Consider the following 23,923-nt stretch of genomic DNA (forward strand, 5'->3'; position numbering starts at 1 on the left):
ATCTTTACACCTTAAAAGAACAAGACAGAATCTGAAGGAGAAGTGGTATTTAAATCTTAGATATGGGCAATCTGTTGTCTACTTTTGCTTAACACATTTGTATCATTTGTTACAGAAGAATTTATAAAGTAGTTGAAGGGAAAGGTATATTGGTTCAGAATTGACTAGGTATTTTTTAAAAACAGCCACTCCCCACTGCTTCTACAACTAAATTTATTTTCAATTTAACAGTTAAAATTCTTCAAAATCTGGCTTTGACCTAACTTTCAGTCTTATTTTACAGTACCACCTTCATACTCCTTAGAGCATGGGTGTCCACGTTTTAGCTCTGCACTGTCCAACAAAAACTTGTGAAGGGCAAGATAAAGAATTTAAATATATATATATATATATATATATATATATATATATATATATGTGTGTGTGTGTGTGTGTGTGTGTGTGTGTGTGTGAATATAATGCAATCCATATTATCAATGAGTATGAGTCATATAATGATTTAAAATAAATATCCTAATTTCTATATGCTTATCTCTTAGGTTAAAAAAAAAATTCCAACATGATGCCCAAAGGGCAACAAAAATGTGCATACCCTTTGATCCAGCAATACCACTACTGAGTCTATACCCTGAAGAGATGATGAAAAGGGGTAAAAACATCACTTGTACAAAAATATTCATAGCAGCCCTGTTTGTGGTGGCAAAGAATTGGAAATCAAGTAAATGTCCTTCAGCTGGGGAATGGCTTAGCAAACTGATATATGTATGTCATGGAACACTATTATTCTTTTAGAAACCGGGAGGGATGGGAATTCAGGAAAGCCTAGAAGGATTTGCATGAACTGATGCTGAGTGAGATGAGCAGAACCAGAAAAACATGGGGGTGATGATCAACCTTGATGGACTTGCTCATTCCATCAGAGCAATAGTGAGGGTTAACTTTGGGCTATCCATGATGGAAAATGCCATCTGTATCCAGAGAAATAATTGTGGAGTTTGAACAAAGACCCAAGACTATTACCTTTAACCTGGGGGAAAAAATACTGTTATCTTTTTATGTAATTTTGCTATCTCTTACACTCTATTTTTCTTCCTTAAGGATATGATTTTTCTCTCATCACATTCAACTTAGATCAATGTATATCATGGAAACAATATAAAGACTCATAAATTGCCTTCTGTGGGGTGGTGGGGAGGGAAGCAAGATTCAGGGAAAAATTGTAAAACTCAAAATAAATAAAATCTTTCTTAAAAAATAATTCCAGCAGTTTGTGAGACCACAGATAAGAAAATTCAGCCATGTTACTTAGGGCTATGTGGGTCTATGATGGTACAGTGTTGGTGCATGCCCTCACCCGTTTCTTCATTTTCCAGTGTTGCAAGGTAGGTCACATGAATGGCCTTTAAGGGCTACATGCAGCCATGGATTGGACATAAATGTAGAGGCAACTGCAAGGCATGCCTTACATGCACATTCGATTTGCTAAAATGTGAGCTCACCATTTTATGTTCCACCTCTTCTCTTTGCACAAACTCCCCCACCTTGCCTAGAATGTACTGCCTCCATACCTTTATCATTTATAATTCTTAATTTTAAGACTCAGGTTCTGCCTCCTTCATTTCTTGACTTTTTCCACTTATTAGAGAAGATCATTTTCTATTTTCTTTCCCTGCTCACATATTTTACAGTTTATATGTTGTTGTTTGGTTCTTATTGAAGAAGAAAAGAACATCACTATGTTAAAGATGAATTACAGTGTATCTGACTGTGACTGATCAGACCTATACAAGCTCAGAATGCTCTACCACAGGTCGGACACAAATAGTCCATGTGAACACCTGGGGTGGGTGCTCTAAACTTACATATCTCCTATTTCCTGAATTACTTCAATTCTGTCTTGGACACAGAGCACAACAGCCTCTCTGAGGCATGATCTGCTGGGTGGTCCTGTGCCAATGTCTTCCATGTTACAGAATTAACACCAAAGTTCTTAAGTGATACCTTCAAAGTATATCTGTATCACTTCTTCTGAATCCCCGTGAGTGGTTGCCCTGTGTGAGTTCTCCATAAAATCAGCTTTTTGGAAAATGTATGTCTGCCACTCAGACAACATAACTAGCCCATCATAGTTGCACTCTCTGTACTAAGGTTTGAATGATTGACAGTTTAGCTTGAAAAAGACCTCAGTATCTTATATCTTTTCCTGGATCTTCAGAATCTTCCTAAGGTAACTGAAATGGAATCCATTCAGTCTCCTGACATGTTGCTGGTAGACTGTCCAGGTTTCACAGGACCAGCTATGAGGTCAGCACAATGCAGTTTAGTGGTTAGTTATACCTCTTCACTCCCATACTTTCTTTTGGAGCTTCCCAAATACTGAGCTAGCTCTGGAAATGCTTGCATCAACCTCATAAATGTGGCCCTTCACTGCCAAGATTAAGTGAAATTATCCATAGTATTAGGAATTTTTCTCCCTTTGCTGTAATTGATGGTTCCACATATGGATCATTTGGTGCTGGCCGACAGAGCACCAGTACTTTCTTAGAATTGTTAGTTCAAAGTTAGTACAAGCAGCAGAGAATCGATCTATGCTCTGTTGCATGCCGACTTCAGAGGCTGCATAGAGTACACAATCATCTGAAAATAGAAGATCATGTACCAACACTCCCTCCACTTTGGTCTTGACTTGTAGTCTTTTCAATTTGTTTTGTTTTATTGGGGGGGGGGGGATTTTGCAAGGCAATGGGGTTAAGTGATTTGCCCAAGATCATACAGCTAGGTAATTAAGTGTCTGAGGCCGAATTTAAACTCAAGTGCTCCTGACTCCAGGGCCAGTGCTCTATCCACTGTTCCATCTAGCTGCCCTAGTCCTTTCAAACTGAAGAATTTATCATCAGTATGGTAGCTGACCTTGATAACATGTTCCTCCTCAGTTAAGGTTTGATAACATGGCTGTAAATATGCCAAAAGGCATGGGTGCAAGCACACAGTCTTGTTTTACTCCATTGGTTACTGAGAAATCACAACCAAATTTTTTGCATTCTTTTCCATAAACCCTCTCTTCAGATGGTATCAAAGGTCCTGATCATAACTACGAATATTGTATACATATCTCTGTTCTGCTCCTGACATTTTCCTGGAGTTGTCAGGCAGAAAAAACCATACTGACTGTTCCTCAATCTTTACTAAAGCCACATTGACTTTCAGGGAGGTGACCATCTTCCAGGTGAAGTAGCAGTCTACTGAGGTTTCTGACAAGAATCCTCCCAGCAGAAATACCCCTATGATTGACACAGGACACAGCTTGAGGTAACGTCAATGACTTCTGCATTGATTGATGATGGTCTGTTAAGAACAATATGGAAGTGTTCAACCCATCTCACTAGGATCTTGACTCTATCACCAAGCAATGTCACTCCACCAGCACTGTGTAGTTGAGATGTTCTATATGTCTTTGGTCCATAAATAACCTTCAGGATGTCATCATAGCACTTTGGATTGTTATTTTCTGCATAAAACTGAATTTCATCTGTCACCTTATTAAGCCAAGAATCTTTCATCTCTCTAAGCATCACTTGTACTTTACAATTGATGGAATTAAATGCTACTTTTTTTGGTTTAACAGCTTCTGTATGTCCTCATCATTTTCATCAAACTAATCTTGATGTTTGCCAGTGTTCTGACTCATATGAGAAAATACAGTTGCTGTGCACCAAGTCTCTGAAAGGTGTCCATTCCTTTTCTGTTCTACTGTTGCCAACTGTGTGTTGGCTCAACTTTCCCTCTAAGTTAGAAACAAACTGTTTCAGCTCAGAAAAGCACTCTAATCTCTTGACATTAATTCTTCTGGTAGTCACTTTACCTTGGGGCTGCTGTTTTAGTTGAATGTGAATCAATATTCACCTTGGAGAGGATGAGTCTGTGATCAGTCCAACACTCTGCACCACACATTGCCTTCATCACTCTCACATCCTGTCTACCTCTTCTCCTGAAATTATATAGTCTATTAGATGCCAATATACTGTGAGGGTGCATGCAGGAAGTTTTATTGCATTTAAGGAAGTGGAATTCAGTGTTTGTGATGAGTTCCTAAGATATACAAATCTTCAGAAGTAGGTGACCGTTGCTGTTTCTGTTTCCAACTCCATTCTGTCCAAGGACTCCCTGCCATATCTATAGTCTGAGCCTACTCTAGCATTAAAATCACCTAGCATTATAAGCTTGTTCTCTTTTGGTACATTGATGATAAGGATCTCTAGGCCTTCATAAAATTTTGTCTTTGACTTCATCAGGGTTTGTCATGGCAGGGGCAAAGGGACTGATGATGGTGGCATGGTGTTTTCCTTCAAGAGACAATCTCAATGTTATGAACCTGTCACTCACTCCTTTTGATAGGCAGACAAGCTTGTTGACTATATTAATTTTTGATTACAAAATCTATCCCAGTTTCATAGTGTTCCCCCTCACTATAACTACTCCAGAAAAACATGTAATCAGCTCCGACCACAGTAAGCTGATTTCCATTTGCCAGCCTTGTTTCACTCAGGACTGCTATTTGGATATGATACCTGCTGAGTTCTCTTGTAACAAGGGTGATTCATCTTCCAGGTCTATTGGATCTTGTGCTGCCTATGAGTGTGTGCACATTCCATGCACTGATGGTGAGTGGAATCTGTGGAAGAAGTTTTGGTACATTTTTTTTGTGTTTCGACTGCAGGGAAGATCTCCACCTGCCATAGTAATCAGGCCAGGGTTGGGTAAGCAGACAATTTTAGGACACCTTTTCTAGCCCCCTTCCCTCACACAGGAGGTCCTTAAGAAGCTGTTCAGTCACCCAGGGGGATGCCAAATCCCAATACTGCTTCCAGTGAGAAAACAATCCTATGATCTAGATTGCCTGTGTGCAGGGTTGTGACTACATTCCCCAGTGTTTCCACACTGAAGCAGTATGCTTCATCACTTAACTGTTGCTACAGGACTTTGAGATAGGACTGGTAAAATGGTATGATTTGCATAAAGTTGTCGGCCTCATTCTCTCTTCCAAAGTCATCATTTGTCCAGTGGCAATAAATTCATAAATTGACCTCTCAAATCAGTATCTCCTTGATTACAATACCCTGTCACATACAAACATGGCACATTATACCATCCTTAAAAAAAAACTCTTAAGTTGAGCAGATCTTTTCCATTATCAAACATCCAAATCTTTTATTCTCTTCTTGGCTAAACTCCCTGAGTAATCTATTTTCATTAGGTAATTAGTACAGATGTTAACACTTACACAAGATACATTAAGAACCCCTTCATCTCCCTTCTCTTGTTTATAAACCTTTTGCAATCTGGCTTCCAACATCATACAACTGCTTTATACAAAGTTATAGATTACATAGTTGTTCAAAAATAATAGCTTTGACCTCTGTAGCCCCTGATATTGTCAATCACTATCCCTCCTCAATAATATCTAATATCTGGTGCTACTCCTTCCTGGTTCCCCTCTACCTACCTATCTGACCATGGCTTCTCAATCTTCTTTCCTGTATTTTTATCTAGGTCATATCCATTAACTCTGGGTGTTCTTCTGAGCATATTCTTGACACACTTCTCCTTTCATGCATATATATATATATATATATATATATATATACAAGAATATGTATAAATGTGTATATGTATCTATGTTTCATGTATTAAATTCTAGTCTTTATAGAGATGAAACTTAGTTATACATATCTAGTCCTAGTCTTTCTTCTGAGCTGCATTTTTGTATCACCTACTGGTCTTTCTAGACATCCTAAATTAAATGTTCTCTAGAAATCTCAAATTCAACATATCCAAAAAGAATTTATTATCTTTCTTCTCAAACCTTCTTCTTAACATTCATTTTAAGAGATTTTGAACTCCAAATTTTCTCCCTCCCTCCCTGCTGTGCTTTCCAAGATGGCAAAGTCATCTGATATAGATTATATATGTAAAATCATGGAAATATTTCCACATTAGACATGTTGTGAGAGAAGAAATGGAGCAAAAGGAGAAATCCACAAAAACAGGGGGAAATAATATGCTTTGACTAGCATTCAGACTTCATAGGTTCTTCTCTGGATTAAATAGCATTTCCTGTCATGAGTTTTTTGGAATTAACTTGGATCATTATATTTCTGAGAAGAGCTAAATCATAGTTGATCAGTGCACAGTGTTACTGATACCGTGTACAAAATTTTCTTGGTTCTGCTCACTCCACTCACTTCTCAGTTTATATAAATCTTTCCAGGTTTTTCTGAAATCTGCCTGCTCATTCTTTTCTTATATTACAATAATATTCCATTATATTCATATACCACAACATGTTCAGCCAATTGATGGGCATTCCCTCCTATTTTCAATTCTTTATGACCACAAATAGAGTTGTCATAATATTTTATATATTTTATACAGATATAGTAGAGTATTATTGGATCAAAGATTTTATAGTTTGATTGCCCTTGAACATAGTTCCAAATTGCTCTCTAGAATGGTGGATCAGTTCACAACTCCAGTAGCAATGTATTAGGGTCTATTTTTTCACATTTTCTCCAACTTTTTTCATCATACTGACCTATTTCATAGCTGTGAGGTGGTACCTCCAAGTTGTTTTAATTTTCATTTCACTAATTAACAGCTATTTTGAGCATTTTTCCCACATGATTAACATCAAAATCTTTTATTATCTTCTTAGCTAAACTTTCCTCAGTGTGGAGAAATATCTTTTGCAAATAATGATAACATTATTGCTAATTAGCATCTGAGTTGTAATTTACGGTCCATTATGTTAGAGTCTCTGGTATCTTGGTGCCACTGAGCGTTTAGGAAACTATTCCATGGTCACACAGATAGTACATATCAGAAATCTTCCTAACTTCAAAACCAGTCCTTTATTTAATATGGTATGATTTTCTTTCTGTATTAACTGCCAAACTAATGAAGTTAATAAACATTAAATGCCAATTGGAAGTTTCCTTTCTACCTTCCTTTCTCATGTTTTGCAAATACTGATACCATCACAGCTGAGTTGAACTTATTATCCATTATATTAAAGTCTCTGGTATCTTGGTACCTCTGAGGGTTTAGGAAACTTTAATTTTTTTTTAGGTTTTTGCAAGGCAAATGGGGTTAAGTGGCTTGCCCAAGGCCACACAGCTAGGTAACTATTAAGTGTCTGAGACCGGATTTGAACCCAGGTACTCCTGACTCCAAGGCTGGTGCTTTATCCACTACGCCACCTAGCCGCCCAACTTTAAATTCTTCATCTGAAAATTGCCTCCAGACATCCTTTGACCATTTTCCAATTGGGGAATGACTTATATTCTTTTAAATTTGACTCATCTCTCTATGCATTTATTTGATAAATGAGGTTTTTATCAGAAATGCTGTAAAACTTGTTTCCCATCTTTCTACTTTTGGGACTGTTTTCTTTGTGTAAAACCTTTTTAATTTAATGTAATCAAAATCATCCATATTGCATTTCATATTGTTCTCTATGTCTTGCTTAACCTTCCTCTCTTCTTAACTTTTCTAATGCTATCATATACTATTACTATATCACCCCAATCAACCAGTCTTGCTATATATCAGCATTGTCCTTGACCCCTTATTCATACTCACTACACATAGCCAATATATTATCAAGTCTTCTCATTATTCCCTTCACAAAATCTCTCGTATACCTCCCTGCTTCTCCATTCTCACAAGCTTTGCACAAGCCTTTATCACCTTGATCTTGGACTACCTCTCATCTATGCTGTATATCTCTTGGTGTATATGGTTATTTGCATATTCTCTGCCCCTTTAGGATGAGAGATCCTTGAGGGCAAGAATTATTTTCCCCTGTTTTTCATTCCACACAAAATATATTTGCCACATATTAAACATTCAATAAATGTTTATTGGATGACTTGAGAATGTCTCCTTTTCTCCACTATTACTTAGAAGAAGGCTAAGAATGCTAGTTTTTCAGCTTAGAACAAGAAATTAAAGGGATAAACTTGATCCAGTAGAAGCTAAATTATTCCTATTTACATAGATGACATACTTAGAAAGACCTGTTTAAAGGGACAAATCAAGATGCAGAATACCTTCATTAAAGTAACAAAACAAAATAATAAATACAAAAGTCACAAAAATATCAAAAGTATTTTTATACATTACATAACTAGGAGGAAATAATAACTTCCATTTTAAATGATCACAAAATACATAAAAAATCACAAACACATTTCTATATATTATAAAACATGAGAAAAGAAGATAGAAAGGAAAGTTCCATTTCATTTAATGTTTATTAACTTCATTAGTTTGGCAGTTAATACAGAAAAAACAACCATAGCATATTAAATTAAGGACTGGTCTTGTAGTTAGGAAGATTTCTGATATGTACTATTTGTGTGACCATGGGATAGTTTCCTAAACCCTCAGGGGCATCAAGATATCAGAGACTCTAACATAATGGACCATAAGTTACAACTCAGATGCTAATTAGCAATGATGGCATCAGTATTTGCAAAGATATTTCTCCACACTGATGAAATCATAAGTTCTGTCTTTTAAAAAGTCTTAATTTACAGAAACAAATAATTGAAAAGATATTAAATGTTTATAGATAAGCCCTGCAAATAGAATAAAAATAGCAATGTAAAGCTCTAGTCATACCTTCCACAGGAAGACTTTTCTGATGTATCCGCTTATTTTTGAACTTTCCAGCAAACTTATTTCTTCTTTTTCACATGCATTGCTACTTCTCTATGTATACATTTTTCACCCCAATGGAACTTAAATTCCACAAGGGAATGATTATTTAATTATGTAGACTTATGACTTAGCATAGTTAGTAGAATTTAGAAGGAAATTCAATGAAATTCATTGAATTAGATAAATTAATCTATGGATTCAGTGCTATGCAAATCAAACCACCAAATAAAATTTTAAAAACAATATTTCTAGCATTTCAAAGGAAATTAATAAAAAATAGAAATGAAAAATGAAAGTGATATACAATTAATAGAATTCAAATTATATGATACAGTAGTAATTATCAAGATTTATGAGGTATTGCAAAAAATATTTATAGAAAAGTAATTGACTAGATAAAAATGTCCCAGAAGCAAAGATTCGTTGTTCAAAAAAAAAAACTCAGCAATTCTTTGCCTAAAAAACTTAGAATACAAACTGCCAGAAGGACCACTTTATTTGAAAAAAAGAAATGGGAAGACCATAACAGGCCAATTTAGATCAATATCCTTCCCCATATGCAAAAATAAGTTGCAGATTGTAAAAGTCCATAATACTTTCCTGAAACCTCTTCTCTTTTCTCTATACATGAACTTATTCACTCCCAATGGTTTAATTATCATCTCTCTGCAAATGATTCCCATATCCATAAAGCCAGCCTGAAAATCTTGAGTCCCAGTCCTACAACAACAATTACCTTTTGAATGTCTCAAATTGGATGTTTCTTAAGCATCTAAAATTCAATATGTCTATACCTAATTCCTGCTAACTTTCTTTCCAACTTTATCATTATCGAAAAAAGGTATTGTTATCTTCCCTGGACTCAGACTCACAAATTCAGTTTTATCCTCATCACTTCTTGCATTACAACAACCTTCTAAATAATCTTCCTGTTTCAAGTATCACACTATCCCAATATAGCTTCCAAAGGGATTTTCCTAATATACAGGCTCCCTCCCCTATCAATAATGCCAATGATTCCCTAGTAGTTCAAAACTCAAATATATGGTCTTTCTATTTGTCCTTCTTAACCCTTTACTTCCCTCTACATATTCTAGAGACTCCATGATTCAGCTACACTGGCCTACTGCTGTTATTTACACAAAATCCTCAATCAACTATTTTTATTCCTTTACACTGACTTTCCTGTTTCTCTGAAATTCTCTTTCTCCTCACACCTGCCTCCTAGATTATATGTCTTTCTTGTAGACTCAATTCAAATCCTGCATTCTACTGGAGACCTTATAAACTCCTATAATTAAATATACTCCCTATAACATTATCTTCAATCTATTTCATAAATATATCTTGTATATTCTTGATTAATTAGATGTTTTCTCCCCATTAGAATGTGAATTCTTTGATGGGGCATGGGAGGGACTATGTCTTTAGCCAATATTTAAGAAAGTGTCTAGCATATACTAAGTGGTTAATAAACGTTATCTAACCAACACGCAAAATGCCTAAGAAATTGACACACTCTCCCATTTTCTCAAATACATGACCAAAAGTTAAGAACAAAGAATTTTCAGTAGAAAAGGAAACTGTTGACAATGATGTAAAAAGAAGGTTCCAAATAAATTATAAGAGACATTACTATTTAAATAAATTCTAAATTATCACTTCACTTTTATTTTATTATCACTTCATCAAATTCACAAAAATTATAAAAGTGAAAAAATTCGACTTGAAGAGTCTATGAGAAGTCAAGAAAACTAGTATACTGTTGATGTAACTGTGCATAAGTTCAACTACTTGGGAAAATAATTTAAAGGGGCAGCTAGGTGGCACAGTGGATAGAGCACTAGCCCTGGAGTCCAGAGGACCTGAGTTCAAATCAAGCCTCAAGCACTTAATAATTACCTGGTTGTGTGACCTTGGGTAAGTCACTTAATCCCATTGCCTTGCAAAAACCAAAAGAAAAAAAAGAAGAAAGAAATAATTTAAAATGGAATGGAAAAAATCAATAAACTGTTTATATGGAATGGACTAGTGATTGTGCTATTGTGATTACATACCAAGGAAATCAATGCAGAAAAAATGGCCCTGTGTATACCAAAATATCCATAGCATTACATTTATGGCAGCAAAATGTTAGAAATCAATTACACACCCATCAATTGAGGAATGCCTGATTAAACTGCTATTGGAATGAAATAAGATGTGATAGTGTCATAAGAAAAAATAAAAATGAAGAATCCAGAGAGACTTTAGAAGACTGAGAAGAACTCATGATAAGCTAAGAAAATAGAACAGGAGAAATAGCATCATTCTCTGGGTTAATATAGAGATTTCACTGACAGCAACTCTTCATACACTAACAACAATTACCACAAGAGACCATTAAAAGTCATCAGAACTCAAATCCATACAATAACTAGTCTTGGTTCCTGAATATTAAAAAAGAAACATACTTCCTTCCTCCTGGGTAGAGATTTAGGGATATATAAGGGGATTCCTATTTCCCCTAGAACTTGAAAAAAAGGTGACAAATTGACTTAATTGACTCAAGGATAGGGCAAAGCTTAAATTGTGCCCTCCTTGACTTAGTTTCTTAGTGGCCTGTGGCTATATTATATCTTCTAGCCACCATTAGGTCTTAAAAATCCTACCCATGTGGAATATAGCTTTTCTGACTTAGTGGATAGCTGAATCCTAGAAAAGGAAACATCTTCAGTCCTTAGCACAAGGGAAGTTTACAAATAGATGTTGGGAAGGGGGTGTATCATGAAGCTATACCACTGTCCTTCTTGCTATGTTAGGAACCAAGCAAACATTTTATTAATTATTGAATGGCTTTTTGAGTGCCTCATTTCATTCCAGTATAAAAGTTGAATTAATTACTGCTAACAGTATCAATTTAGTGATCTCTAACAATGGATTACAAGAATGGATTGGGGCATTTGGATGGTTTCAGATAACATCGTTGTATTGACTTATTTTACTTAATTGTACTTTTTTATTATTAGAGGGTTCTGTTTGGAATTTATTGGAAGATGACAGTGATTTGGGGGCTTGTTTTTTATTTTTATTGGTTTTACTTTTCCAAATACATGTTATGAAAGCTTTTTTAGAAAGATTTTATTTATCTTGAATTTTACAATTTTCCCCCCTAATCTTTCTTCCCTCCCCCCACCCCACCCCCCACAGAAGGCAGTCTGTTAGTCTTTACATTGTTTCCATGTATACATTGATCCAAATTGTGTGATGAGAGAGAAATCATATCCTTAAGGAAGAAACATAAAGTATGATTATATAGCAGAATTACATAATAAGACAACATTTTTTTTTAAATTGGTCTTTGTTCAAACTCCACAATTCTTTCTCAGGATACAGATGGCAATTACAGTGATTTAAAAAAATAAATAAAACATCCTAAGAGGTAATTTATAATAGCTTTAAAAGTATGCAAAGCTTTAAAGTATGCAAAGCACATTATAGAAATTAGCTCCTAACTTCTGTTTGCTCTGCATAAGAACAGAATATTACATCTTCTGAGGGTCATTGTCATTATAGCAGATTTTTTAAGTTTTTTTCCAAGGCAAACGGGATTAAGTGGCTTGCCCAAGGCCACACAGCTAGGTAATTATTAAGTGTTTGAGGCTGGATTTGAATTCAGGTCCTCCTGACTCCAGGATGGTGCTCTATCCACTGCACCACCTAGCCACCCCTATATCAGATTTTTAAAGTTTTACTTAACATAGTGTTTCTAATGTTGTTAGGAGAAGATACTATCAGGGAATTGGTTAATTTTGAATTGATAATTGCATCAATACAAAATACATCCATGTCTGGACAGCAAGAAGAAAAAAACTATGGATAAATACCAAATACCACCATTAGATGGGACTATAAATGGTTGAGTTTTATTTTGATTTCTTTTGTTTTTAAGGAACATATAAGAGTTTCTAAGGACCTTGATTCAACTCATAGCTCTATTACTTAGTTCTGTCACCCTGGACAAGTCACATGTCCAGATCTCAATTTTCTCATCAAGAAAATGAGAGGTTCAGACTACATAGGCTCTGAAGTCCCTGGCAGATATAAATCTATGATCCTAGGAGGAATATACTCTTCAAAGTAACCTCTTTGGGAGACTGAGTATTCAAGCCACTGATATAGCCATTGCTTCAGTGATTTTGCAGGCCACTTTTAAAATTACCAACATAACCCAATTTCAAGTTATAAAAGGAAAGCAATTTCAATAGCTTTTTTTTGACCAAAAATAATACCACTCCCATTTTGTACCTACACTATTCAACAGTCTTGATGGTGAATGATTCTTGACTTTTTCCAAAATCCAACATACTCTGAAAAGATGGTTTGGTTCTGTATAGTGGACAAAGTACAGATATGATAACTGGAAGTCCAAGATTTTAGTCCCAGCACCTGTCATATTCCTACCAAACAAGGGCTTCACTCATTCCTTTGATTCAGAGCTATCCAGTTGCTAAGTTCCTAATCATGTGACAATCTTTATCAAAACACAATTTCTCTGAGCCTCAGTGACCTCACTCCTATAATGAATATCATCTACTTATCTAGAGCCCTCCTAGGATCATAGATTTATATCTGCCAGAGACTTCAGAGCACATTTAGTCTGAACCTCTCAGTTTCTTGATGAGAAAATTGAGAACTGGACATGTAAAGTGACTTGTCCAGTATGACATAGTTAATAAGTAGTAGAGCTATGAATTGAATCAAGGTCATTAGAAACTCTACTGTGTGGGCGGCTAGGTGGTGCAGTGGATAGAACACCAGCCCTGGAGTCAGGAGTACCTGAGTTCAAATCTGACCTCAGACACTTAATAATTACCTAGCTGTGTGGCCTTGGGCAAGCCACTTAGCCCCATTTGCCTTGCAAAAAAACCTAAAAAAATTTTTTTAAACTCTTATGTGGAGAGTGTAGATAGTGGTGTCCTCTACTAGAAATATCTGTGTTCCATTCCATTCCATTCCATTCCATTACCAATGAGGACCTAAAAATCACAGTCATCATCAGTCCCTATAATTGAGTCCCTCTAAATAAAGTGAAAGATAATGATGATGATAATGATTTGGGGTTTGCAAAGCACTTTACAAATGTTATCTTATTTGATCCTCATAACCTTGTGAGATTTTATTGTATTATGATTGTTATTATGGTGTGTATTATTACTGTCATTTTACACATGAAGAAGCTAAGGCAGACAAATATGTTAGGTGAGTTGCCCAGGTTCACATAACTAGTAAGTGGTACCATTCAAACCCAGGTCTTCTAAATGCTAAGACCAACATTCTATTCACTGTATCACCTAGGTATCTACTCGAAGAGATTCTGAGTCTCAGGGATCCAGAGATACTGTACCAAAGGAGACTGACAAATATAAGCAAGATACAGCAGATTCATCAGAGATCCCCAGTATCAGAGCCCTGAAAGTATCACAAGACCAACATTTTAGGGATTCAGACTCTGAAAGCTAAGTTCCTAGCCATATGAAAGTCTCATGCTCAGATAAGAATACCTTCTGAGACCTCAACCTCTACCGTTTAAGTATGAAGTTGTCTTCCAGTCAGAGTTTAATCTGACTCCAGGGACCTGAAGACCAAGCATTTATTGACTAAGGTGCCCAAACTGTACTCCCTACCACCTACAAATCCACCTCCCAGTGTTTGGACTAACCACTCTAGGAAGGAGATGACATGTTATGCTCAGTCATCACAAAATATTAGAGACAGAAGCCTTGTAGCCCCTGCCCATCTCATGACTGACAAACTCTTAACTATTTTTCATTTATTTCTATGATTCAGTCTCCTGCTGCTAAGGAGAAAATCTTCTCCCTCATCTCTTTCTGCAGCTTATCTGTACTTATGTCAACCCATACCTGCTTAGTTTTCCATCTTTCATTTTTTAATTTTGTTTCATTTTGTCTTATTCTATGAATCACATGCAAGCCCCTCTGCTATTAACAGAGTGCCATTCATTCTATTTCTTTTAGAAAGTTCAGTGTTTCTGCCTAATATGGAAATGTATGGAACATGTATAAACTATGTCATGAAGAAGAGGGAGGGAAGAGAGAAAGTGGGGAAAAGTGGGACTCAAAAAGTTATAAAAAGATGAATGTTAAATATTATCTTTGCATGTAGCTGGAAAAAAATGAAATAGCATTTCAAAAAGAAAGAAAGAAAGCAATGTAACCAAGAAATGTTTAACAAAATAAATAAAAATCTAATGCAACATAGACCAAAAAGTACTAACAACAGAGCAAAAAGAAAAATAAAAAAGTTCAATGTTTCTTCATCAAAAACCTTTTACATCGTCTATTATTCATGGAAGCATAATGCCCCCTAGGAGATACTAATTGCTGGCCACTTCTTGCTAGTTATTATGAGCTCTTAAATAGTGGGCCAAGAGGAGAAACAAAACTATTCCTTGCTCTTCATAAACCTTTCTCTGTAATCATCAAACAGAAACTTCTTCTAGGTTTAGCAACACCTCTGTATCACTCTATCAAGACCATGTTCCAGTCATCTACTAACATCTAAGTAAATCCTGCTCCTTTCTAAAGGAATTCTACACTTCACTCATCACACTACCTGAATGTTGTAAGAACCTGAAAATGTTTATTGACATTGACTGATGTGTCAATCACTACCCTCATCCTTGGGGACTTAATTGACTTCCTTGGTTCCCAAGACCTCCGTTTTAATATATCTCAGCTTCGTGACTTGAATTGCAAATCTGCTATTAATGGTGACAGTCTCCATATTTCTATTTAAGGAATCCTACAGAATGAGAGTTACACTGCAGGACTGGAGATGGGCCAGTTGTGCTGCAAGATTAGAGACGGGCAACATTTATTCTTCAATGTATTCCTGGAAAAATACTAGAAGGAATAAAGGTGAGCACTATCAAGAAACAGGTTTCATGATAAGAGTTAAATTGTCGTTGTTCAGTCGTGTCTGACTTCATGGCCACATTTGAGCTTTTCTTGGCATGGATAATGAAGTGGTTTGCCATTTCCTCCTTCAGGTCATTTTATAGATGGGGAAATTGAGACAAATAAGATTAAGTGACCTGCCCAGAGTACCACAGCTAGTAAGTGTCTGAGGCCAGATTTGAACTCAGGAAGATAAGTTTTCCTGATTCCAAGTTCAGGACTCTTTCTCCTGGTCCACCCAGCTGCCCCTATAAGTCAATATAGTTTTATTAACAAATCATGCCAGATTAAATTGATTTCTTTATTTGGAAAACTTGGCAGATCAGAAAATGGTCATGCCCTAGATGTTACCAGCAACAGTTGAACATTTAGAGCTAGAAAGGACCTCAGAAGCTATCTAGACCTACACCCTAATTTTCAATCCCTACTATAGGATGATCCTGAATTATGAAAGTTTGTCCTGATTGTTTTTCTCTATCCTGCTATCTCCATATTAATTCTGTCAAAATTATTCTTCATCCTCACTTCTACCTACAATCCATTTGTCCCAGCCAATCCATCACCCTTAATCTGGTTTCATTCCCCTTTCACAGTTTTAATCACATTTATTTCATAATACAGCCTGGTATAATCATAAAAACATTTGTTTGGAGTGAGAAGATCTCTAGCAAAATCCTAGCAATGTCATTTATTGCCTGTGTGAGCTTGGTTAAATCATTTCTCTTTTCATCGATCCCCTCATCTATAAAATGAGGGATTTGATCTAGTTGCTCTTTAACTTTATGAGTTCCTGCACTCTCGTCCCCAGGCTATCCAGAGGTGAGAACTACAGATTCTATCATCCGATCTATTGGCTGCTTGTCATCTAGAAATATGTCTTCATCCATAAGGGTATTGGACAAAACAGAGTTGAGGCAGAGTCCTGGTACATTCTACTATAAATTTCTTCCCAAGGCATCAATCCATTGACATCTACTTTTTGGATTTGGTCCTTCAAACAGTTTTGAACCCCCTAACTGTAGCATCATCTGGACTTCATTCCCTAATCTTATTCACTAGGGTGGATGAGTCAAATACTTTGCAAAGATTCATGTACCCAAGATATTTGGCATTGCTCTCATCTCCTTCCTTGCCAATTTTCTAACTAATGATATTAGTCTGATATGCCTTGTTTTCAATGAGTTTTTGCTAGTGTATACAACATAACCACTATCTTTCTGAGGTTCTAACAAACCATTGCTTTATCTAGTATTTTTCCAGGGATGAAGTCTATCTAATTATATAATTTAGAGTATACTTCCTCCCTCCCTTTTATTTATTTTTTAAAAATGTAAGTGATTTTTTTCCAATCAATCTTGCAGTAATACTTAAGATTCCTTAAATAAGTAAATATAGTGATTGTCACCAAGAAGAGCAGATTTAATTACAGCAATTTCTATTAAGTCTATCAAGCACTATGTAAGGTACTTAGAATAATAAGAAAAACTATGGAGGGTGAAAGGAGGCATTTCTTGATGTGCTTCAATGGTGTGACTCAGCTTGTCTCTTTTCAGTCTTTGTGTTAATTGAAAAACATTGCTTGTTATAAACCCCAGGTAGAATAATTCCATCACAATATCTAAAGAAAGCCAGTAGATCTCACCATGGGTCTAATGAATTATGAGGTCTGGAAAATCTTACAGTCCTAGAAGAGAAAGTAAACAAAGCTTGCAGCACATTTTTCAGTGGCACAGACCCCCCTACCCCCCCCAGCCAAATAGAATCAAATGGAAGCGAAGGATTTGTTTGAACAAGAATCAAAAATTACAATCTGGAAACCAAAATTAAGACTTCTTTCTGGGCAGTTACTAAAGGATTAGCTAAAATAAAACTCCCTTAAACAATTACCTTTTTTTTTCTCAAGTCTATTAATATGTTGGTAGTTTATTTATACTGATTTCCTACCTAGCACCAGTCTTATATTGGCTCCAAACATAGAAGATGCCTCAAATGGGACAAAGTCAATGCTTCTACTTGAAAATGAATGAACTGCAGTGTAACAGTGTGCATCCTATTGAGGTACACTAGCTTTCTTCCTTTTCCCAGTTTCTCCCAGGGGTCCCTAACTCAGTGTCCTCAAAAGCTCTTTCTGTCCTTTGGTATTATCCCTGGCCATGAAAAGTCAAGCTGGGTGTCTTTAATCTCTTATACGCATGTTGGGAAGTGTTCTGGCATGTTGGGAAGTGTTCTGATGCAGTAGGAAGTTCATTGCATTTGGAGTCAAAAGACCTGGGTTCAAATCTTGGCCTTCATTCTTACTGATTTTTATCTATCTTGAACAGATCACTTGACTCCTTTTGGTCTTAGTTTCTTCTACTGGAAAATGAGAAGATTGGATTAGAAAATCCCTACCATCTGCCAACTCTAAATTCCATTATATTAAGTACTAGGTGTTAATTCTAGGCTCTTTCTCCCTACCTAGGGCTAAGATAAAACTTAAAACTGTGAGGGAAGTAATATGGTCTCATTCTCTTTCCTGGTTCTTGCTTAGTCCTTCTTAACCAGTGTAGAGGTAAGGATAAGAGCAAACCAACTGCAAACACTTAGCAGACCCATGATCGAGAAGGAATTGCTACAGCTCTCAGACTGGTGTTTTCTCCCAAAGAATGGATAATAACCCTTCACAAAGCCTCCCAACCTCAAGAGGAAAGTACTCTTCAAGCCTTAGAATGCTACATAAAGGGCAATCATCTTCATCAATGGGAAGGTGAACCTGCTAATAGAGATGACCTATCCAAAATGGAGAGGTGAAAATGAAATTCTAAAAACATCAGAAAAGTCCCCAAGAAAGAAAACGAGGAGAAAAAGATCTGGAAATTCCTGGTTAAGACTAAGAAAAGAAGTAAGGGGGGGGGGGTGACTTTAGTGGTGAGGAAGACAGGAGAGTAGGAAAGCTGTGGAAGGTCAGGCTTACCACCCAGCCAGTTACTGGAGATGTTCTGGAGCATGGTGACCGGGATGCAGAAGAAGGTAACGAGCAGGTCGCTGAGGGCCAGGGAACCGATGAAGATATTGGTGACCTTCCTCATAGCCTTGCTGCGGGTCACTACATAGAGTACCAGACCGTTGCCGAAAAGCGCCAGGACGAAGATGAGCACGGAGATGAGGACGAAGGCCAGTTTGGCGGCGCCGGGCAGCTCGGGACTGTAGACCAGGGGCCGTAGCCCGTACAAGGCGATGAAGTGCTCCCGGCTCATGTTATGCTCCCGCAGGAGCCGCGCTAACTGCTCCGGAGTGATGTTGAAGGACTGCATGGCGCGCCCCGGACTAAGGGAGTGGGGACCGGCTCTCCAGCCCTGGCACCGGAGCCAGACTCGGGGCGCTGTCCAAGGTGCTAGGAGCGCCGGCAGCCCGGGGACGAAGGGACAAATCCAAGGATGCGGCGGGGCCCTGGAGCTCGCCAAAGAGAAGGGGAGTCTCCGCTGCCCTCCTTTGCTGAGGGCTGAGGTCCGGGCGCGGTTCCTGCTCTCTGGTCTGAGCCACCCTCCTGAGGGATCAAGAGGACACTAGAATAGATTCTGGGTAGGGACCTCAAGGATCATCTAGTCCAACCCTTTCTTTGCTCAAATCAGAAAACTAAGGTGCAAAGAAGTCAAGTGACTTGTCCGAAATAAGTCGACTAAAGAGACTATTCTCCAAATTCAGCTCTCTCCACTGCACTTCACGAGACTGGGGGAAATCGAAAGAGGAAAGGAAAGGGGAGACCCCCAAACGAAGAGAACCAGTCCGGAGGGTCTCGGGGCCAAGGGCCAAGAGGATGTTCAAGCTCAGGGCAACTTCTCTCCTGCAAGAGAGTAGAGCTGCAGAGGAAGTCAAGGCAATGCCTCCCCCTCTCTGGGGGAGAAAAAGCCACACGGCCTCCTCCCAGATTGGATTCAGCTTCACATCCTTCTCTGGGAGAAGAGGGCGGTTCTGCCCCTCGGTCCGAAACCGAGAAGTCCAAGAGAGGGAAGCACAAGAGAGCAAGGAGCGTTAGTCTCCCCAAGCACCTGCTCCTGCTTTTCAAAGTCACGAGAGGGCGGGGCGGGGGCGGGCTTTATTCTTGGTCGCCCGCCAATCAGAAGGCACAAGGCTCCAGTGTCTCCCTCACCTACAAGCCCCTTCCTCCTGGATTCAGTCATTCCCTGGCTTTGCTTAGGATCAGCTTCTGTCATTTTACTTTTAGTGGTGAAGGAACTGACGCCCATCCTGCAAAAGGGCCATGTCCAAAAGTGGAAATTCAGCCCAACATCCAGGGGTTTTCTTTCTATGTCTGCAGTTTCCTTAAAAGGGAATTTTTTTCTATTCCTGCTAAATGAATAATACAAAACAAAACACTACTCACTTCCACCAACCTGTGACCACAGAATAATTTATTTAATTTAGAAGCCATGGAGTTCAGCTCCCTCCTTTTATAGTTGAGGAAACTGCGGCACAGAGTCTAAATGACTTGCCCAGAATCACACAACTAATCAGTTTCTGATTTGAACCGGAGTCATCCTGATTCTAAGTGCAGTGTTCTATTCTGATAAGTTTTAGATAATAATTTTTTCTTTCATTTTTAATGTGTAGAATAAAACAAACATTCCAGAAACATGATACAATTATTTTATAAAAGATGATAGCATATGTAAGCAAATTCTGTATATACAACTTGCCATTAGCTTGTCAGTTGGACCAAATCCATCTCTAACATGTGGTTGGCCCAGGCAGTTAAGAGCCAGCCAGAGCCTGTAGAGTCAGGAATCAAGTTTAATTTCAAAATGAGGGAAATAATTTGCAAGCAAAGATACAGAGACACATGTGCTGGGAAAGGGGGGCCACCCCAGTGAGGGGGATCTTCTTGAGTGTGAACAAATCTTAATACTCACACTTATGGCTGTGCAGTCATATCCTAACAATAAGGGGTAACAGCAACATTGTGACAAATTTAATTCATAGCAGAGTTTGATGAGCAGAACTTGGATGAAGCAGGTGCTTGTCAAGCCCAGAGAACACCTGCTGCTAGTTAAAATACTTCCATAATTATATGAAAGAATTCTGGGACTTTGCTGTGGCTGAGATCATCCAGAGGGTGAGCATAAAGGAGGGTTGTTTTTCCAAGCTCCAGGCACAGCTTGCTTTGCTGGGCCTTAGTTCTGGAAAACAAATACCTTGAAACTCACTTGGCCAGGTCTGCACAGATCCTACAAGTCAGAAGGGGGATTTTTACTCCAAGAACAGCCTCCTAGGGTTCCCTTCCATAGGGAGACATGCCAGACACACACACCACACACACACACACACACACACACACACACACACACACACATCATTGCCTAGGGGGAATAAACAATGCCAGGGGACTCAATTATGACTGTTCTCTGCAGATTGACATACACAAGGTCCTATTGAGACAAAGTCTATCTCAATAGTATTCTCAGAACTTGCAACCCTTGACAAATCTCTTAAAAGTACCTTAGATCATCAGTTGAATAAGTTAGCAGTGGCGATGGGAGTGGGGAGAGAACACTTAAGGCAAAATCTTTTTTTATTTTATATTTATCTAGATGTTGACTGGGGGGGAGACTTGATTAGTAGGACAATCTGCCATTTTCACAATACTGAGAAAACCAAAGACTCTCTATGAATTCCCACTTCAATTTTGGAGACTTGAAGTGAAGAAATTAACTTGAGTGCTTTCATAAACTTTTCTGTTTTTTCTAGGTTTTAAATTATATTGTAAAACTGTCATTTCTAAGCTACTTGGTCCAGTGGAAATAATAGAAAAGGAGAGCAGTGGAATGGATTAGAGTAGAAAGATTTAGGAGCAAAACATTTATTGAACAATGGTTTGATAAATATAAGAATGAATACTACAGGGGTAGTAGTCACTATTTAGTGAAAACTGCTGAGAAAATGAAAAAGTAGCTCGTGGGAAATGAATTTAGACACAAATAGCATAAGCAATTCCAAATGGATAAATGATCTAAATATAAATAACCACATTGATTTTTTTTAACAAGAGAGAAAATGAAGGTTAAGTTCATTATCCCATGGATAAAGGAAGACATGTTTAGTTTAGAACTACCACAGAAAGAAATTTTAAAGGATGAAAGTGATTATTTCTATAAAATGTTTTAAGCTTTTCCACAAATAAAAACATTGAAGTCAGAATAAGAAAAGACATATTAGAATAAAATCTTTATATTAAATAATAGATACCTAAGGTTTAAGGTTCTTTGTGGATCTATATGCACTCAATAAGATTTTTATTTCATATATTTACTTTTTTCTCTAGTCATTCAGAGGGTATGAATTCTGTGGAGTTATAAATATGAAAGTCTCTACCATGTATGCTGTGCTTGTTTTTCTCTAAATAAATAGTGAAATTTCCTTGAAATTTACAGTACTTAGTCTAGGTGATGAAAGAATTTCCTGGTTGCCTGAGTATAATTGGCAGCCTATGAGAAGAAGTCAAGTCTTTTCCCTCCAGCTTTATCAGTATGCCAACAGGTAAATTGCACTCAAGTCAATTAACGCTATCTCCTAGCAGAATATTCTTTCTATGCTTCCATTTGTAATCCTTATTATATGACCTATGATTCTTTTGTCTCAGTCATTTCATTACCAAACCTTGAGTCTCTTGCCTGGCTTGAGTCAGATCTGCTCTATAATTCACTCAAAGCAAAAGAATTTCATGAAATAGCATATCTCAGCACAATATCCTACAAATATTCACAACTCAGTGGGAATAGAAAGCATGCAAATGTTCAGTTTAGATCAATGCATACCATGGAAACAATGTAAAGACTAACAGTCTGCCTTCTGTGGGGGTGTGGGGAGGGAAGCAAGGGGAGGGATTGTAAAATTCAAAATAAATAAAATCTTTCTAAAAAGTGTAAAAAAATAAGAAAGCATGCAAATGGATCACACATAAGAGAACAACACATGGAAAATTTTAAAGAGTTGGGGTGGGGAAAGGGGAAGGCAACTCATACCTCTAACACTATTTTATCATTGTTATCTTTTGTCTTAGAGGTAGTCTCATTGAGCTTACTCCTCAAAGGCTATGACTTTTCTCCTGAGTCTTTTATTCCACTGAACTCTACAGGTCTCTGACATTATAAAGAATGTATAGATTTCCCAGTTGGTTCTTCAATGTCTCTGGTCCTACCTTCCTTGCATACACTGGACTACTGCTACCTGCTGGTCTGTACTAGGTATTGCTCAAATAGTTGCTGGGTATCCCTGGGGGCTATTACTTTCTGTTTCTATATTCTGGTCTAAATTCTTCAAATTGCCATCTCATCCTCAGATTGCTCAAACAGAGACGTTAGGACCTCTTGAAATTATAGGGAGGTGTTAAAAATCCCAGAAAAGAGATTTCCCTAGTCTAAGGTTAACCCCTTTTTTCTTTAAAATTTTTTTATTTTTAATTTATGCAATAAAACAAGCAGTTTTGAAACATAAAAAGATGATTGCACATGAAAACAAATCTATTATGTACAACTTGCTATACTTTTATGCTATATAATGAACTTATTGTGTAAATTTCTTTTTTCATTTTTTCTTTTCTTCCCCCCACCCTAGGTACAAATAGTAATATATATATATATATATATATATATATATATATATATACATATATATACATATGCACATGTATATCTATACATATATTTATATGAGACATTACTACATACATACTTCAATTTATCAGTTCCTTTTCTGGATGCAGATAGCATCTTTCTTCATGTTTTTTAATATGTATTTATAATACCCAAAATTTCTTATTCACTCAAAGTCATTCTTAAAATAATATTGCTGTTACTACACACAATGTTCTCTTCATTCTTCTCATTTTGCTTTTCATTATTTCATGCAAGTCTTTCTATGTTTTTCTAAGATCATCGAGCTCTTATAGTACAGTAGTATTCCATTACAATCATATTGCCATGTTCAGCCGCTCCCCATAGATATTCTTGCAATTTCCAGGTGCTTGCCATCACAAAGAAAGGTGATATAAACCTCCCATTCACATTCAAACTTATAACATTTTGTAAATTTCCCTATCTTATTTTTACTCACTATTTTTCCTTCTCATCCTCTAATTTTATCCTGTCCTTGTCACTTCATCTTCTCCATTACCCTCCCACTCCTTTTATACCTCCCCCTCCAAAACTTGCTCCCCCGCCTTCCCAATCTCAATCCACATACTCCCCCAAAAAGTCCTTCCCCCAACC

General features: G+C 37.2%; 1 protein-coding gene across 1 annotated transcript in view; it reads right to left on the minus strand.

Annotated features, from left to right (window-relative positions):
• QRFPR (pyroglutamylated RFamide peptide receptor) overlaps positions 1-18,973 on the minus strand; it is an 86,811-nt gene extending 67,838 nt beyond the window's left edge. Inside the window, exon 1 of the mRNA XM_074227366.1 lies at positions 18,634-18,973. Coding sequence (XP_074083467.1) covers positions 18,634-18,973 — 340 coding nt within the window. The remainder of the gene's footprint in view (positions 1-18,633) is intronic.
• Between the last annotated feature and the right edge of the window lie 4,950 nt (positions 18,974-23,923).

The sequence above is a fragment of the Macrotis lagotis genome, chromosome 3 (genome assembly GCF_037893015.1).
Source record: "Macrotis lagotis isolate mMagLag1 chromosome 3, bilby.v1.9.chrom.fasta, whole genome shotgun sequence".
Lineage (NCBI taxonomy): Eukaryota > Metazoa > Chordata > Mammalia > Peramelemorphia > Peramelidae > Macrotis > Macrotis lagotis.